This window comes from Mixophyes fleayi, chromosome 7, assembly GCF_038048845.1.
Source record: "Mixophyes fleayi isolate aMixFle1 chromosome 7, aMixFle1.hap1, whole genome shotgun sequence".
Classification (NCBI taxonomy): domain Eukaryota; kingdom Metazoa; phylum Chordata; class Amphibia; order Anura; family Limnodynastidae; genus Mixophyes; species Mixophyes fleayi.
The window spans coordinates 122932290-122952588 of NC_134408.1; the positions used below are offsets into that span (position 1 = coordinate 122932290).

At 39.6% G+C, this 20299-nt stretch overlaps 1 protein-coding gene across 1 annotated transcript in view; it reads left to right on the forward strand.

The window, feature by feature from the left end:
* The window catches only part of CHN1 (chimerin 1), a 65550-nt gene extending 45547 nt beyond the window's left edge, over positions 1 to 20003 (forward strand). Inside the window, exons 8-14 of the mRNA XM_075180584.1 lie at positions 1147 to 1224; positions 3695 to 3779; positions 13570 to 13743; positions 14425 to 14502; positions 15358 to 15495; positions 17292 to 17397; positions 18925 to 20003. Coding sequence (XP_075036685.1) covers positions 1147 to 1224; positions 3695 to 3779; positions 13570 to 13743; positions 14425 to 14502; positions 15358 to 15495; positions 17292 to 17397; positions 18925 to 19096 — 831 coding nt within the window. The 3' untranslated portion in view covers positions 19097 to 20003. The remainder of the gene's footprint in view (positions 1 to 1146; positions 1225 to 3694; positions 3780 to 13569; positions 13744 to 14424; positions 14503 to 15357; positions 15496 to 17291; positions 17398 to 18924) is intronic.
* The last annotated feature ends 296 nt before the right edge of the window (positions 20004 to 20299 follow it).

The following is a 20299-nucleotide window of genomic DNA, read 5'->3' on the forward strand; positions in this document are numbered from 1 at the left end:
AATGCATGTTTTATGTTCTATCACTGTGTTTGATGGTCTAGTATTAACTATTACTGGAATTATTAACATAGGGGAGGGGGGTGTTTCCATGTGCTAATATTAGAACACACTATTTTAACCTTTGCAGACTGGTAGTGACCATAATGTAATGTATTGTATTTGCAAAAGTAAAGGCCATAGGCTATCGCTATGTCTGGTTTTTACCAGAATTGCGTCATTTTCTGGGGCCTCTGTGATGGTTTTTAACAGGAATGATTGAGCTCAAGCAGTGAACATACAATGAAACAAAGTATTACTCATATATTGTTCATTATCTTCCTTGTGACTGTATATGTCTATTTTCTTTTGTTTAACCTTTTCATGGCTGAAACTTCCTGCAGTCCATATTTTTGCCTTATTTTCCGAGTACTGCAGCCCTGTGCTGGTTAAGTAATCAGATTCTTGCGTAGGGGGAAATGGGGGAGGGAGATTGAGTTGATGAATACATAAGGGCTGCTGCTCTGTCTCATTGGTTACATATCCTCTTATTGTGGATGACTGCTAAGCCCATTCCCCCCTCCTCATTCACTAAGCTGATATCTGTGGACTCTGTGAGCATCTCTCTGATCGACACTTCTAATTCACTGGCTGGGCTTAAAAACCATATGGATACTCCAGATTTTTATACGTATTTGTTACATTTGCTTTAAATGGAAGCAAAGCGAATGTGGCATCTTTTAATTTCCCAATTCACATCCTCCTGTTTTCATACTAAACTTCTGTTTCTGGATCACAAAAGAGAGCCTTAGAAATGCAGCTGACGTATCCGTTTCTCTGCTGTTCATTAATGCCCATTTACAGGATGTGCGTTTTAATGTTGTAGTGATTTCTACCACCACCTCCTCCCCATAATTTATTTTTGTTATTACACTGGTGTATAGTTATTGTAGTTTTTAGTTAAGACTGGGAAGAGGTACTGGTTGTTTTTTTAAAATGCCATCAAGAGATTCACAGTCTGACCTAAAACACGTTAAACCTGCTCTACATCCCAGAAAGCATGAAAGCCAACAGCAAGATTTGTTGGCAACTACTCTGGGAATGAAACTGAACTCTCAAAAGACCTCGGCAGCATTGTGGCAACCTCTGAAACTCTTTGCTTATTCACAGTTAACATCGCTGGTAAGAAGAGCAACATTAAAGGAAAACGAACAGATTTCCAAATATGAGAAAGTCCACAATTTTAAGGTAAGGTTCCCTTTCTCTGTATATTTACATGTTAAAGAATTCCTGTGAATTTGTGTTGTAATTTGAGTAAATGGTGAATAGTGCACCCACAATAGTGTGTGGTAGGCACAATATCTGTCCATATTATCTGAACTGCTGTCTACTAGTCAAAGGGTTTTTAGTTTTTGTTTTTTTGTTATATGGTCCCTTATTGTCTCTTTAAATTGTACACTAACAATCATGGCCACACTAATCGTATGCATCAGGTTAAACTGCATCTTTTAAAAGCCTATCGCATGAATGGATGAGGTGGCAATCATTGCTTTGCTATTTGTTTAATGTTGCTATTTAAAGTGCAGAAATGTAGTATAAATTCCTTAGCTTTGTTTTCTTTCTATCTTATACAGAATGTCAGTTAGCGATTTTATTGACTAATGTGTTGGTCATGGAATATAGTTGTCAATACCTTTGTATTGATGATCTATATATCTGGTAGTCTATACATTTGGTATTACCTATCATGGTATATATGTACAAACATACACGCAATACACTTCATAGCTTTATCACTGATTATAGGTTGCGCAGGAGCCACTCTCAGTTCTTGTATGAACTACCTGTGGGTTGTTGTCAGTGTAAACATATATACCAACTCCCTGATTTTACATACATGCCCCACAGAAACAATCCAAAGCAGAACACAATAATACTATAATTACAAATGGAAAGTCTATTACATTTTGGTGTAAAATACTCGATCAGTTGACTGTAGATAAATCTGTGGTTTTTAATTGATGTATGTTTAAGTGATGCATAGGCTTTGGCCAGTTTTGCTGAGCAAACATACGAAGCCTTCATTATTATTACTATATTTTTCTAATAAAGAATAATTGAACCATAATCCCCATTGTGTTACCAAGATGCTTTGCCCACAGTTCTGATTGGTTGGGAACCTTATACCTATGTACTGAGTAAGCATTATTACGCTTACCTTGTAAGCTTTCTGTCCCCCATAGCATCCAGTAGAAGATTTATCAAATTTAAATTCAGTGGTTAACCATAAAGCATTATTGATCTATTGGAAACATGTTTTAGGGTTTAATCAATCTGTTTTGTTATGTTCAGCAGATCTATGAGCAAACTACATTTTATTTAATCATCTGTGATAATGATCTTTTGGGTCTTTTTCTTTTTGTAATAAGTAGGTCTAGTTCAGTCATTCAAAACAAACATATGCTTTTCTATGCAGATCAGCCAGATGGTCTGGTGGTCTTGTCTGGCTTTTCTCTGGGATTAATGAAGAGTACTAACTGGCCTACAAGTGTCTATTGAATACACTGACACTGGCAGATACTCTCCACAGTGTGATGTAAATTACATTTTCTCCTGATTACAATGACGGTCTCACATTCTAATTTGCCTTTGCGATACTCTGATACTGTACTACAACAAGTGCAAAATTGTATTTATTTTTTTTTAAATCTCTTTATTTTTGCAAATACATGAGACCCACACAGTAGCAAAATTGTATTTTTATTAATATGCCAAATGACAGATGGGGGCTTAAGCCATCCATTGTTTTTTAATAAACAGCCACTGCACCTCTAAATTGTAAGTCGGCCGCTTGGATTTAATGATAAAAGCTGATGCCAAAGGAGACAGCTGCCAGTGTATAGAGCACTGTGTTCCCACTGGAACCTGATACTTATTCACTCTCTTGTCATAAACTGCTTTTGAGCATGTATATATGAGGACAAACAATCATCATGTAGGAATTAAGGATAACTACTTATAAGAAATCTCCCCGTTCTATTTAAATTTATGTTCTCAAATGATTGATTTTTGTTTTCTTGCTCCTAATGTATGGTAAAAAGCAAACCACAAAGTCTGCTGCGATAAACTGGTAAAGTTTTATAGTGATACCCCCAATGTTGTCCTACAGATCCTTATCATGTTGTGATTATTACTTTTTAGCACGCCCTCTTTATCTACCTGGATGTCACATCTTTTTGTCTAAGTTTCTGTTCTGCCATTGAGAGGAGTTCATTGTTTGAAAATCACAGTTTTGACAGCCAGAGGCTTTAGTAAGGCAATGAATATAAATGTATTTCTTTTCCCCTTGGCAGTAAGGAGATTGAAAATATGCTGATTGTTGACGTGCAAGGCTGTAGGCAATGAAAATATACTGTGTAATCACATTTTCTGCTGCAGTGTGTTTGGTTGAGTAATGCATTGATTTCCATTGTGCCATCATACATATATAAAGAAGTCACAGGAAATTTGTGTTCTGTACTATTTGGACATGTGGTAAAAAAAAAACGTTACCCTTAATCACAGCTTATATCTGCAACCATTCGTGTAGTCCAGTAACACACTGGACACAACAACATATTTATCACAATTCGCTTACACCTAAATTCTAAGATTCTAGAGTGAAATATTTTCAAAACTAAATTTCCCGGGCGCTGATAGTGTATTTTGTGTCTTACAGGTACACACATTTAGGGGTCCTCACTGGTGTGAATATTGTGCCAACTTCATGTGGGGGCTGATCGCTCAGGGAGTGAAATGTGCAGGTTTGTATTCCTTCTTATTTCATCAAAGTAAAACTTTCCTCTTTTGAACGCCATTGGACACCTGCTGTTTGAGAGATACCAACACCATTGTGTCAGTTCTCCTGATTCTCAAGACTGAGTCTGGAGAAGTTGAAATGTAAAACGTGTTGATTGGTTAGGCTGATTTTAAATGAATTGCAAAGAATCATGGGAGCTGGTGAGTGTATCCTCTATAATTGGATACCGGACATGGGACTCTTGTGGTTCTGTTACTTGTGGGGAGTTTGGCTAGTCGGGGAGGGGGGCAAGGGTTTCATGAAGGGCTTTTTTTTTTTTAATGTCTGCAAACATATTTCTGCACCTATGTGACCAAAATGGGTTGGTAGCTTAATGGAACATGCAAAATAATGAAATGATACACAAATGAATCAAATCTATTCTGAAGATATTATTTTAGAATTTCTTGAAATGTGGTTTTAAGTAGCCGACCTTTGTTAAGTATTTATAAAAGTTTAATTGATTTAGAATTGCTGTCTGTGGGGCTCAGTTTGTCTATATAGTATCTCAATATCGAACTGTCATGAAACCACAGAGCGGCTCTTCCTTTCACTAAAGCACTGAGGCCAGGTGGTAACTTGCCAAGAGTTTGAGCTCCTTATTAACAGCTTGATTTAAAATGCATGAAGTTAATAGAAAAGTCTGATTCATTTTAAACCACCTATCTTTCTGCATGGGGGGATGTAAGATCCTGGACATGTACACTGACACATTTTGCATATATTTTCTCTAGAAAGAGAGAAATACAAAACAATGTATTTGATAAAGGTTGCAGTTTTTCCTATACTAAACATTAAATTAAATGCATCGACATGTGGAGATCAGTTCATATTTGTTTTTATTAACATGGATGGCAGCTCCAATGATATGGAAGATAATATCACTCATATACTTCAATGGACCAATGTGGCTAGATCATACTTGCCAACCTTATGTTGGCCGGGTCCGGGAGATCCTGGAGGGCAGGAGGGTTGTATGGCCGGAGGGGGCGGGGCTTTGCGGATCTCGTCATTTTGGTCCTGCCCCTGATGACGTAATGCCTGTTTTGGGTCTTTTTACAGTGTAAATAGACCCCAAACAAACATAACATCACTGCTGGTGGGGCCAGAATGACGTGAATCGCGAAGCCCCGCCCCCTCTGCCTGTACATTCCGGCACTAATTTTATATAAGTGGGCAGATGGGCCAGATGGCGTAGGATCTCCAGCTCTCCCGGGAGTCCGTGAGACCGACCCGAATTTTGAGAGTTGGCATGTATGGGCTAGATTAAAATATAAATAAATGAAAAAAAATAAAGTAGAATACTTTCTTGGCTTTAGCATAACAATAGCATCTCCTTTCTCCTTATATATTCTGCAATGCACCGGGCAGTGGGGATTTTACCTGTTCTACCTGTGTTCATGTGACTATCTCTGGCATACCCACACTACACAACGACACAAGTCATGTGTCAAAACTGAACAAACTGTGAATAGATGTATTTGGTCATTTTGCTACAAATATTTCTGTTTAGAATACACAGTGTCATTAAATAGACTGCATTTCTGTGGAACTGTAAGGATCTCTGTGGTTACTGAAGTATACAATAAGTAGTAGAGTTGCCTTGTGCAACTGCTGCCCTTTTTAAAACTGTAAGCAGGACTCTTCCCTGCCACATAAATGTTTGTAATAAAAGGTGGAATCGAGCAATGTAGGATGCTGCAATCAGGGCTGCCATCAGAAACTGTGGGGCCCAATACTAATTAATCTGGCAGCACCCCCTCCTCCTCCCTCTTCGCCATACATGCATCCCCCTCCCTCTTCACAGTATCCGAATAAGTGCTCCGCAACTGCCCTCCCCTATCAGAATAAATGCTCCGCTCCCCCTCTCCCTATCCAAATAAATGGTCCGCCCCCCCTACCGTATCAGATTAAATGCTTCACTCCCTCCTCCCCTGTCAGAATAAATGCTATGCGCCACTCCCCCCATCTGTCACAATAAATGCTCCGCTCCCCCCGCCCCTCCCCCATCAGAAAAAATGCTCCGCTACCCCACCCCTAAATCATAATACATGTCAAATTCACTTACCTGTTGTTGACACAATGTGGCAGCTCCCAGTCACTGATAGACAGGGAGCGCGGCCCGCAGTGATGTGATTGTGCCGCGTGCTCCCAGCCTATCAGTGACTTGGAGCCACAGCATCGTGGAGGGGGACAGACTAAGGGGCCTGGACAGACCAGGGTTGTACCAGCCGTACCCCCCTGGTGGTGGTCCTGGCTACATTTGAAATTAAACTTTCATCCATCATGCAGTGACTGTAGGGAGCTGAGGACAAGAGAACGCTATATGCAAAATGAATTGTAATCAGTAAATAAAAGTAATACTTTGTAGTTTAAACTATACTTATGCACTGCATAAAAGACCATTACTTTTTAAAACAATAAAATGTGACTTAAGTGCCTGCACTCTGTTTGCGTGGGCTGTAGAAATGAGGTTTAGTTCTGAGTAATGAACTACAGGTACAGCTAAAGTTCTGTGGGTTTGCGGTCAGAACAAAAGAACATATCCATGTGTGGTATCGCCATGTGTTGCAGATCAAGGGATAATGGTAATAATCTATTTAATTTCAGTACACCATCTGTGTTTGTGTTCCGGCGACACAGTACATCTACTTTTATTCTGGATCTGTTTTGCTTGTTCTGAGTTTGACTGAGAAGGAACAGCTTGATAAAATGTTAATGGCATGGTGTATATTTATATTAAAAACCGGTTTAACATACATGGGCAAGTTTTATGTAGTGGGCATTGCTGATGTAAGTATATTATCCTGCCTTATGATGAGAGTAGACAATTATATGATGTGTTGCAGACACACACTTTAAAATCTGTTACATTCAAATACAATTCTGTGAATTCTACAGGGAACAGCTTTTGCTGAGCAGAAAGCAAGAGACAAGTATTGGAATACTGCCAAACCATCTAATTCCTTAAAGAGGTTCTCCACCTTCCAAGAACCCTTATGATAATTGGTGCCTTCCTATCCTCAAAAAATTAGTCCAGTTACTTAAGATTACAGGAAATGCCACAAATTAACCACTGGTATCAACAGCCTAGGAACACTTTAAAACCCACAAGGCGCCTCCTGGATGGGTGGCGGGTGATTAATGGCACAGACAGGGGATATACTTTTTATTCTCACCCCCATAACGTATACACCCGAATAGATTATTTCCTGATTGACACTCGTCTGGCCACTAAGATTCGCAGGGCTGAGGTTCACCAGTTTGTCTGGACAGACCACATGGGAGTGTCTCTTCAATTAGACGTTGCAAATCTTCCTAAGCGAAGCTCAACGTGGCGGTTGGATGATACTCTCTTACTTAACACCGCGGCATGTCTGGAGATAGCAGAGGCGCTTAATGAATTCTTTGCTCTAAATGAAACCCCTGATATATCCCTGTCCACGGTTTGGGAAGCACACAAGGCCACAATACGTGGATGTCTTATTAGTATCGCAGCCTCCCGACGTAAAGAGGAACGGGAGCAGATATCTGCACTGGAAGCCCGACTTCTCTCTCTGCTCACTCAGCATCAGGGATCATTAGATCAGTCGCATCTGAGAGAACTAACGATAGTCAGGGGCCAGCTCAATGCGATCTTATCCAAGAAAACAGCTCGTACTCTCAAATGGACCCAGCAACTTTTTTACGAAAAAGGCGACAAGGCGGATTCCCTACTAGCCCGGAAACTCCGCCAAAGGCGTACACGCAATGCGATTTCCTCTATTAAAAATTCCCAAGGGCAATTGACATACAATCCAAACTCTATATTAGAGGAATTCCAGACATACTATTCATCACTATATAATTTGAATGAATCAGACCCGCCACCCCCTGACTTAGACGACAAAATAAATGCGTATCTGCAATCCTGCCACCTCCCACAACTATCAAACTCAGAGATCCAGTTTCTCAGTTCTGACATAACAGTTGAAGAGACTACTTCAGCCCTACGTAGCATGAAGATAGCCTCTGCCCCGGGTCCGGATGGACTCCCTGCCAGTTACTACAAAAAATTTGCAGGAATTCTCAGTCCAAAGTTAACCACATGGTTTAATGCCATCCTTGATGGGACCCCCTTTGATATAGCCACGACCCGAGCCCGGATTACTGTTATTCCGAAAGAGGGCAAAGATCCTTCCCTCTGTAGTAGCTTCCGCCCCATCTCATTACTTAATGTGGACCTAAAAATATATGCCAAAGTCCTTGCGAATAGGATGAACGCTGTGCTCCCGAAATTAGTACACCCCGATCAGGTAGGATTTGTCCCAAGCCGGCAGGCAGCAGACAACACCAGGCGGACAATAGACCTCATTCAACATATTAACGAATGTAAGTTGCCCTCCCTCCTCATGTCCCTAGATGCCGAAAAGGCATTTGACCGCATTGGCTGGCCCTTTATGATGAAAGCCCTCGCTGCTTATGGTTTCGAAGATCGTTTTCTCGAAGGAGTCTCTGCCTTGTATGCCAATCCGATTGCCTCTGTCCAGGTGAACGGGTGTTCCTCATCGGCCCTTCAGATTCGCAATGGGACCCGACAGGGATGCCCCCTCTCCCCCCTCTTATTTGCATTAATTATAGAACCTCTAACCGTGAAAATACGTCAGAACCCCAACATCTCCGGCATACAGCTATCATCTAGCACTTATAAGATTGCACTTTATGCGGATGATATCCTCCTTACCATCACCAATCCCCTAACATCGTTACCCAACTTATTCCAAGAACTTGACAATTTTTCCATAGTATCGAATTTTAAGATCAATACAGCTAAGACAGATATCCTGGATCTCAATATCCCCCCTAAGCTAAAGCAGCTCCTGGAGCTAAACTTCCCCTTTCACTGGAGTTCCGAATGTATTAAATACCCGGGTATTAGACTTACCAGAAAGGTAGAAAATCTCTACCGGGCAAACTATCCCCAACTTATAGCTTCTCTCAAAAAAGATATGGTCTCCTGGGACAAACTCATGATATCTTGGGTGGGGCGGATCACATCAGTGAAAATGAACTTGCTCCCCAGACTGCTTTACCTCTTTCACACCCTCCCTATTAGAGTTCACCCCTCTGTCCTAAAACTGCTGCAAGCCTCTGTAAGGCGATTCATCTGGTCAAACAGAAGACCCAGGATCTCTGCTCGTATTCTGCAGCGCCCTCCCATGGCAGGTGGCCTCGGCATCCCTAACTTTCGGAATTATTATTATGCGGCTAGATTAGCTCAATGTGTACAATGGCACTCTCCGCCCGGAACTAGGGTCTGGGTTGATATAGAATCGGACCTTCTGGGAGGCTCACCGATTTGCTCTGCACTTTGGCTTCCAACCGCTCAGCGCCCAGCCCCCGCCCGAACTCACCCAGTAATAGCCCTCTCCCTCTCAATCTGGACCCGGTGTAATAGAATGGCGAATCTGTCTCCAACACCCTCGATAATGATACCCCTCTGGACAAACCCAGCCTTTACACCTGGTCTCGCACGCCCTATGCACACAAAATGGGCAGGGGAAGGTGGAATATTGCTACTAAATCATATCACTAGGACACAAACATTCCCTCAGTTCTCAGACTTAGCGGGCTGGTGCGGGCTTGTGATGGGACAGTTCCACCAATACTTAGAGATTAGACACTATCACCAAAAAGTCAAGGCTCAGTTATCTTCTAGGCCTCCCACGACATTTGAGAATCTGTGCCTCTCTGGAGCATCCTCAAAAGGTCTCATTTCAACGCTATACAATGCATTACTCCCCACCTCCACAGAGATCAAGGACCGATTCCAAGCACAGTGGGAAGCGGACCTGGGAACGTCCCTAGATCCAGAAGAGTGGTCGGACATTTATGAGTGGACAGCGCGTTGTTCCAAAAATGTCCGTATCAAAGAAAATGCCCATAAACTGCTCCATAGATGGTACTATGTACCTGCTAGGCTCCATGTTATATATCCACAAACGAACCCCACATGTTGGAGAAATTGTGGCCATGTTGGCACCTTTATGCATATTTGGTGGGACTGTCCCAGAATACGCTCGTACTGGACAGCGGTTCTCACACTAGCTACAGCGGTCCTCGACACTCCCATACCCTCCGACCCTAAGCATGTACTATTACCCTTGCCTCTCCCGGACATCCCTACACATGCACATAAGCTCCTCCGGCACATAATCAGCGCGGCTACTTGCCAGATAGCTGCTTCTTGGAAAAGTCCCACACCCCCTACTCTCCAAATGGTCTGTGGTCGGGTTTGGCATATTTACCAAATGGAGCACATCACTAGTGTGCTGAGGGGCTCCTCCGTGTCTTTCCATAAAGTCTGGTCTCCATGGGCCTCACACCATAATCAACCCCTGCTTCAATTCTAGTAAGACCAATCCCTTATTGAAATTAATGGATTTGACTTCTTCTTGTTAAAGGCGTGAATTCCTTACCCCTAACCCCTCAAATTCTTTCCCCCCCCCCTTTCTTGCCCATCATTCTTACTCACCCCCCTTCTCTTCTTTTTATTATTTTTTTCTTTCTGTTTTGTTTTAAAAAATAAATAAATAACATCTTCACGGTACAAGATCAACACGCAGTCAAATTTACACTGTAAAAGCATGGTGAGAAAAAACTGTACATTGTGTCTATCTATATATGTACAAGTACTTGTTAATGTACCTTTTGAGAATTTTGTAATTTTGTTAAAGATACGATGTTACTATTAATAAAACGTACTTAAAAAAAAAAAAAAAACCCACAAGGCGTTTACTAACCTAAGACCCAGAAGTAACCTAGGTCTTCTTACTGGAGAGGTGCTTCTACTTTTCATGCCCTGTGATTAGAACTGCAGCCAATCACATGCAGCAGATGGATTCAGTGTTCCAGGTACAGAATAAATGCTCAGGAAGCTTTTCAAGGCTGACACTAGCTGTTTTTTCTGGACCTCTACAGCATTTTAATTCCAGTAATAGTAAGGCACCTAATTGCTGTGTGGGTGAGAAATCTTTAAGCCCTAACTTTACATTTTGATGCGACTCATCAGAATTTCTCCTCCGGTAACTCGCAAGTATGCAGTAAAGAAAGAGCATGGAAACTTGTACTTATAGAAATGAGTCAAGGTTTCTGTTCTGGGCTATAGGTTAAAAGTCACAATATAAAGAAGGGTTGGGGGCAAGACACCATAACAAAGTAATGCATATTAAGAAATGCATTGCAAGGTTCCTCTACGTTAATTTTTTTTTTTCTTATTTGCAGTCTCCTTACTTTGGAATTTCTGAAAATGTTAATATTTTTCTTTAAATGCTATAAGTAGATTAAAACACGTGCATACCAGAAGGTTAAGACTGCTGTGTTTTTTGGGTTTTTTTACAGCAGCATTTTAAGTACTTATTTAATACCAATTATTTTTATTATTCTGTGAGAACTTGCTACATATTGTTTTAAATAGTCAAAATTGGGCAGTTTCAACTCTCAGCCCAAATGGCCAGGTCCAGTTGGGCTCAATTAATGTAGTCAGACAAACTTATATTGTCGTCATCCAACACGTTATGCCAGTCCGAGCCCCGGATAGATTCCAATCTCATGTTTATTAAGTTTTTAGTTATAATTTTTGACCCATTTGCACAGTGGTTTGCTGTCAGTTTGATTTCATTTGTCCGCTTGTCTATTTCTATGTGAACTTTATTTGCAGAAGAGGTCAGTATACATGGGCAGAATACTGTACATATGTACAATGTGACTTTACGTTCTTCTTCTAGTACTGTTGTAAGCATTGATGTGTGTTCTAGAACAGTCCTGCACGTCTCCAGTCCTTAAGGGCTGTTACACTGGATAGGAGGACATATTGGCCGCTCACCTGTGACTAATGAAGCGTGCCTATAAAATCTGGCTTCTTAGCGGGCCCTAAGGCCTCTTGGACGGTTATGGCACTATTGTAGTAGACTGGAAACGATAGGAGTCCATGATGTTCATAGACCCATTTGTTGTATAGCCATCTGCAGTCCACGGTTCAGCAACAATGTCAGTTGAGGTGGAAACATTTTAATTCCCCAATCTACTCATGTATGTGTAACATAAATGTGTTCATATATTCACTTAATCCATTGCCTTTTTAGGTCATTTACTGTCACGAATGCACTCAAATTTTGTAGAATCTGTTTATTTTAGCATAATACGCTTAACATTATGTCCATTTGTGGCCAAGCCATGGCTGTTTGTAGGCCACAGAGCAGATGCGGCCCTCCAAGGCATTTTGGTGGCCCCCACCTTTCCTGGCAACCTCAATAAACCCATTGGCACCTGTTTAAATCATAAATGCATCTATGTTAACGTACATACTTTAGATTATAAATGCCACAATGAGCTAAAGCTCCCGTAGATTGTAAGCTTGTGAGCAGGGCCCTCTTACCTCTCTGTCTGTATTTCCCAGTATTGTTTTATTACTGTGTTTAGTTTCCAATTGTAAAGCGCCACAGAATTTGCTGGCGCAATAAAAATTGATGAAGCTCACAGTACCACATAGAGTAGCTACAATTATGCTGAATTTAACAGACATTTAAGACAGTTTTTAAAGTGTTTGTCCATTAATACAATGCAGTAGGCTCAAAAGTATACAGTACACATTCTGGGTTCAAATAATGCTGACGTTTAATTGTTTTACTTCAATTGAATGCCTTTTGTTTTAGTGCCCAAACATGTCCTTTTGACACCTCTAAGCGGCCCAGATAGCAAATCTGAAGTCCTCTCACCACTTATGTCATGGAAAATGTTGCATGTTTGTCAAAACCATATCTAGTTTTGCCTTGTACCAAATAAGTGTTTGAAAGATGTCAACACATAATTATAGTTTTCAGTCCTGTGACAGCCACTTTGTAACTGTACTGTGCATATTTTGCTGTCAGTTCTGTGTATGGTGCCACATTCCCATTAAGTAGGACAGAAAACACAACTCATGACCTAGGCCACAATTAATTTTAACAACTCTAAAGTATAACCTTATTCATACATTGTCTATGCAATGCTATTGTGTTTCATTTTTTTGAAGGGTTTAAGAGAGAATTTAGCAAAATGTTCTTTTGAATATAGCAATACTGGTAAAATAATCCCAAGATTTTAGAATTCTCTCTCTAAATGTATTCTCTTGTCCCATATTTTTGAAGCTGAAGGAAAAGACAATCCCTTGGTAATAAATTTCCCTGCAACATAATGCAATATAGTGCTCTTTTTTGGATACTAAAAGCAATAAAATATTTATAGGAATTTATTCCCATAATCCTAGCAAACCCATTGGATTCCTACCAGCATATTTTACCTTTATTCCCATAATCCTAGTAAACCCATTGGCTTCTACCAGCATATTTTACCTTTATTCCCATAATCCTAGTAAACCCATTGGCTTCTACCAGCATGTTTTACCTTTATTTCCATAATCCTAGTAAACCCATTGGCTTCTACCCACATGTTTTACCTCCCAGCTAATATAGCTTTTCCTGTATTAAGTAATGGGAAATGTGGTGTCTGATATTTTCTAGAGATAATGACATCATAAGAATATCATACTGTCAGGTCAGGATGATAACTGATGCTACAATGCACAGAGTGGATGGGTAAAAACTTGCACACGTTACAAAAAGTAGGAGCAACGGTGTAAAAATCTGACATTTATTGCTGCAATGGTGAAATTTCTCTCTGTTTTACTATTAAGCATTCGACTCCTTTTATAGTATCTTTTTAAATTTATTTTCCAGATTGTGGTTTGAACGTTCACAAACAGTGTTCTAAGATGGTTCCCAATGACTGCAAGCCAGACTTAAAACATGTCAAGAAAGTTTACAGCTGCGACCTCACCACTTTAGTTAAAGCGCACAATTCAAAGAGGCCAATGGTGGTGGACATGTGCATAAGAGAAATAGAGTCTAGAGGTAATGTCTTTGTTGTTTATGTTTTGATATGTAATAGTCTCTGAAATCTATCCCTTCAAACAAAAGCATGTATTACTCCCAGCCATCATCACACTGGGAGTAGGGGCCATACTCCTGCTCTTCAGATTAATGGATCTCCGAGGCTAGAACTGGTTTCTTTCATATCTAGAGAGAACAATTTCTGTTTTGTTCAAATGTGGCATATAAATATCAACATATCCTGATAGTCCTGGATTATCATGGAGCTCCCTGATATATTTTGCAGGTAATGTGTTATCTGTTCGCTCTTAGTGGACCTCTAGTGCCTTAATGAGTGTCTTTGTACTTATTGGTTTAAAAAAATGCACTTATAAGTAGGTCCAAATAAAGTAATTTAAGCCCTGACGCTCCTGAAAGTGCTTCCAGCTTTTATTTTATTGTATATTACCCAAGTGTGCCTGGATATAGTTGACATTTAAGTTGTGCTTTGACTGGCTCATGCACTTATTAAATAACCATGATCTGTCCACAAATGTAACTCGTATAAACCAGTCCGTTAGCCATTACTTTCTCTATTGCACTAGATGAATATGAGAATCTGACTGCTATTTTGTGATTATTGCATCGATTTAATTTAAATAAGCCCCCAGAATGTCCTTTAAAACTAATGTCACTTTCATATATTTATGTCTTTGTCGACAGGCTTGAATTCAGAAGGGTTGTACAGAATATCAGGTTTTACTGATCTCATTGAAGACGCCAAAATGGCCTTTGACAGAGGTAAAGTATGAAATTAATTTACAGGCATTTTAAAACCACCTCCCCCTAGTGTAAATGTGTGTATAAATTCCTAACCCATAATTGGGGGTATTTTAAGCTATGACAAAAAGTACTATCATCATCATTTATTTATATAGCGCCACTAATTCCGCAGCGCTGTACAGAAAACTCATTCACATCAGTCCCTGCCCCATTGGGGCGTACAGTCTAAATTCACACACACACACATACACACACACACACACACGGGTCAATTTGTTAGTAGCCAATTAACCTACTAGTATGTTTTTGGAGTGTGGGAGAAAACCCATGCAAACACAGGGAGAACATACAAACGTCTCACAGATAAGGCCATGGTGGGAATTGAACTCATGACCCCAGTGCTGTAAGGCAGAAGTGCTAACCACTTAGCCACTGTACTATATTTTATTTAAAGTGGATGTGGAAAAAGAAATATGATGCAGTGTTAGTGAGTTGCCTTTGATTGTAGTGCAGAATTCATTAGTTGCTGGATATGCCTTACCTCTTTCTGTCTGATTTGGATTAAGTAAAGATCTTTACCAATAATATTTGCTACAGATACATTTACCTATATACATCTGGCATTTAAAGCAAAAATAAAGATATGATTTCAGCATTTGTCATCTTTGTCCATGCTCTTCATTTGAGAGATCATCATGGCTGCTTACGGTAAAATAGTATTCAGAAAATAGTGTAGACATTAGTTATTTTTTTCAACTATATATGAGCAACTCTGAATAGCTCTTTTATTTCTACTGTCAGATGAGTAGCCTGGAATTTGATTTAATAATTTATGGAACATGACATATTGACCTTTTTGTTTTTCTCTTTTAGATGGAGAGAAAGCCGATATCTCTGTCAATGTGTATGAAGATATTAATATTATAACTGGTGCGTTGAAATTGTACTTCAGGGAATTACCAATTCCACTTATCACATATGACGCTTACCCGAAGTTCCTCGAGTCTGCAAGTAAGTAGATGCTAGGCATAAAATATTGTCCTATTCTCTAAACCAAGTGTTCTAAATTATGGGTTGACATAGGTCTCCAAGCCATTTATGGGAAGTCCCCATAATCCTCTTTGGGAACCAATTGTGCACTAGCAATGGATAATGAAAAGAGAAAAAGAAACTGAACTATAGATGTAAAGGCGATTCACATACCATTCAGGTCTTGGCCAGAAATAACTAAGAACTCATTCTTTATTTTATCAAGCTTCCCGAGTCCTTTTAAGGGTTAAATGCTGGGTAGTTTCCTCTCCAGTACTCGAGTATCATTTCCATGAGCACTTTGCATCTAGGTTAGTGCATCCACTCACATCAAGGTGCACTCTTATGGAATCTCGACCCCCTCCCCAGCATTATAAGACCACTGGACATAGCATTTGTATTGTATTATAAATACCTGCACTAAGACTTCCTTACACTTATAAAAAGCACCCAACATGCAGAACAAAAGTTTGGTACAGTGCAGTTGGTTAGTAGCTCAAACCACAGATGTATCTTTAAAACCTCAGCAGCAATTTCTCTGGCAACTAAGGACACGTGGTAGTGCCACTGATTCCGCAGCACTGTACAGAGAACTCATTCACTTCAGTCCCTGCTCCATTGGAGCTTACAGTCTAAATTCCCTAACATAGACAGACAGAGAGAGAGAGCGAGATTAGGGTCAATTTTGATAGCAGCCAATTAATCTACCAGTATGTTTTTGGAGTGTGGGAGGAAACCGGAGCACCCGGAGGAAACCCACGCAAACACGGGGAGAACATACAAACTCCACACAGTTAAGGCCATGGTCGGGAATTGAACTCATTACCCCACCGCTGAGAGGCAGAAGTGCTACCACTTAGCCACCGTGCTGCCCTACATACCAAGCAGTTCGGAATATGGAGAGCTAGCTTTTTAAATAACAAAAACAAGACCCGTCATCTCTACCTAAATAAACCTAAATCAACATATTTCTTCATCAAAAGGTATAATCATCATGATGCAATAATTGTATCAATATTGAGCAGCTATAGAGATATTCTATTTAAAAATGTGGTTTTGGGCCCAAGATTGGCAGCTGAAACAAACTATGCAGAATACCACTTTAACTCCTAGTTTAGTTATATATTCCTCTTTAGGAACGGATATAAACAATTAACAGATTGAAGTTGGTAACCCTGTTCACAGTATATAAGTATGTAAGTTCATGTAGTAGAGAAAGTTTTGGAATCTGTCCACCAGATAAAACATCTAAGATTAGAAGCATGTCAAACAGTACACAAAACACCATACGAAAAACCTGGAGCACTTTGGGAATATTAAGGGTGGCTTTAGAACAGCGGTGTCCAACCTTTTAGCTTCCCTGGGCCACATTGGAAGACGACGAGTTGGTTTGGGCCGCACATAAAATACACTAACACTAACGATAGCTGATCATCCAAAAAACCATAGAAAACATAGCATAGGAAACCCACGCAAACACGGGGAGAACATACAAACTTCACACAGATAAGGCCATGGTTGGGAATTGAACTTATGACCACAGTGCTGTGAGGCAGAAGTGCTAACCACTTAGAATGCATGACTCTTATGTTGCTTTTTTATTTAGATATGACTTACACTGTGGAACAATACACAACAGTGTTTATTACAATGCCTCCAAGAATGGTACATACATATGTAATCAGATATGCTTCTATAGGGTTACAATGTGTTGAAGTTTTTGTTTTTCATTCTTATAATGTGGACTAACTATATCTTACTGTACATGTATCATTCAGAGGCTGCGGACCCTGATTCCCAGTTAGAGGCTCTTCACGAAGCATTGAAGTTGCTTCCTCCTGCACACTGTGAAACACTACGGTATCTCATGGCCCATCTGAAAAGGTAAATCCATATAAAACATCAAATGCTGTAATGTTGTTTTGGGCTTAAACAGTATTGTAAAGTAAAAGGCTGATTTGGCGTTGTTCCCAGTCCTACACCAGGAGTAGGAAATTATTCCATGCCCACTGGCTGTGAAACAGTTTTCCCGTTCGCCAGGTTCCCAAGGCGCTCTCAGCATTAGCTGCTAATTGGTCATGCTGTACTACATGATACATTTGCCATAATCCTTTCTCTTTATCATTCCAAGCAGACCTATTATAGAATATGTGCTTCGCACAAGATAACAGAATTAGCCAATGTGATTATTGAGCCAAAACAAACATTTAAACCTTGCATTTTTACCATTTTAACAGTATACCTTCATGGTTAAAGTCACAAAACTAAAATAGTAAGTCTGTGGCATTTTAGCACAAACAAAAACCTTTTTATACACATCAAGCACAACAAAAGAACATCCTTTCTAAAAATATTTTTGGGACATTCAATGTGTAGTCTCAAAGTTAAAATCTAGTTCTACTTGGATAAATTCTTTATAACTACATACATTTTGTTTTAATGAACTGTTTATAGAATTAGCCCTGGGTTTTTCCCTTTTGTTAAATGTTATTGTTCTGATTTTATTGGTCCTTTTAACAGGCTCTCTGGTTTAATTGCTGGTTACAGCTCAACAACCGTTTACTGTATGTTTGCCCCTGAACCCTGTTGTTTTTCAATTGGTTTTAATGATCACAACCCTTTTTACTAAATAGACAGTACATAGAAAATGTAAATGTTTCACTAACAATGATTAACATTATAAATTGTTGTAACATTTACACACTTTTTTTACCTATTCAAATTCAATCTTAAAAAAACAAAAAACCCATAAGTTTCCAAAATACCCAGTCATCATGGCTGATATCTTTCTCAGGGATCCACTACGACAGATTAAATTATCAGACGCTCAGCTAATTTTGGAACCCACATACTGCTATATTGTCCAATTGCCTGATACCGCAGCATGTGTGACTGGCATTTCAGAACCTTTGGGCTACCCACTTATTGCTTGATTACAACTTTTACCATGTGCTCATTTAGCAATCTCCAGATGAATGGCTCCCGATTCTGAATGGTCCTGCATATAATCTATGACATTTTGGCTCCATAGCTTCTCTCGAACTAAATACAAATCTATAGACTTCCATAATACTAGCTAGCTAACTTCAGTGTGACACTTCTTATTTCTATTCACCCATCGGACAAGATGACCTCAGCCTATATTACTGACAGAACCTCAGCTTTCAGTGTGCACCAGTCCTTTGGGCATCAGTTTGACAGGAATGAGACAGTGTCCTAGCAACACATAATAGCTCTTTTCCATTGAATAATGTCACAGTTTGTGATCAACCAAAACTGAAAAGTACACAATGCATTTTGGGCACAAGTGGATGTATTTGCATGTTTTCGTGTGCCTGCAATGTCCTACAGATAACCCTTAATTCAGATTCACAACAAGCATAATGAGATGTAATTTTGTATCCCCCGCAGGGTAACTCTTCATGAGAAGGACAACTTAATGAACGCAGAGAATCTTGGCATAGTGTTTGGACCAACTCTCATGCGTGCCCCAGAGCTAGATGCCATGGCAGCACTAAATGACATCCGTTATCAGAGACTTGTGGTGGAAATGCTCATCAAAAATGAGGACATTTTATTTTAAACATGATGTCAAATAATAAGAAAAACAAGAGCAGTATTCTGGAAAATGAAGGATTGTTTTGCAGCAAAGAAAATTGAACTTTTACAACCAACCCCTTAGTAAAGTATACTCATCGCCTACACAGTGGGGGCAGCCCTTTTGTTACTTGCATTAATTTTCATGAGAAGGCAGCCTGCTAATTCACTTAAAACATCGCTAAGACATGAGTAGCCTCGTGGAGACTGCCATATCCTGGGATGAACCAATAGTCGTGATCACAAGACCTGTCAGTTCATTAGAAGCTAGTCACATCACTGAGGCATAAGGCACTTTTTGCCTCCACTGTGTACAAGCTAAGGATACACAGTAGTAGTGCTTTTTGTGTGTACACAGAAATTAAGCAGTTTTATATTGTTTTAACTGGCAATCCATGCTATCGTGAAAGCAGTAATGTCTATCCTTTACCATTATTGCTCCGTGTTTACAGAGTAACAAGAATTGTAAATGGCTGCATGTATGTCTCCGTTTTTGTCGGAGCTTTCCTTACAGAGATATCTTCTAACTAAACGGGTTGTGACTGTAAATCAGCATGTTTTTCCCCTAGTGTAAGATTATAGTGATCCTGGCTTTTATGTTTTGCATAATCCGATTTACGATAATGAGTTTGTGAAACGGTTCCTCTCCTGAATAACATTTGTATCGCACAGTTTTCTTTTGATCATTTTCTATTGTCATTGACTTTTTTTGTTTTGGTTTTATAATTTTGCGAGTTGTTTTTTGAAATCAAGAGCTTGAGTTTTTATAATGTTTACTGACACTATCGTGGTGACAGCAGTTCATGCTGCAATGTTCAATTTTTTAAATGTATTTTTGTATTTTTCATCTGGCATGCACCTGTTAATTTATTAAACCTAGGTTTTAGAAAACATTTCTGTGTAATTCAGTATATTTCTTCAGTGCTTTTATAAGGGAAGACAGGCTGCAGGACTTTAAATATGATTTAACATATTGATATAGTAACAAAACCTAAACAAACAAAGCCAAGTGCCTCTTTCCTGGTACACATGCACAAACACACTTGCATGCACAAAATAGATTTTAGTTCTCCAGTCTAATAATTCTGGCATGATAATTAATATTTGTTTTACATTAAAGCAATTATACTCCATCCAAATCCTCAGTTAAAAAGGGTCATGTAATCATCCTAACTTGGTATGGTTTGAG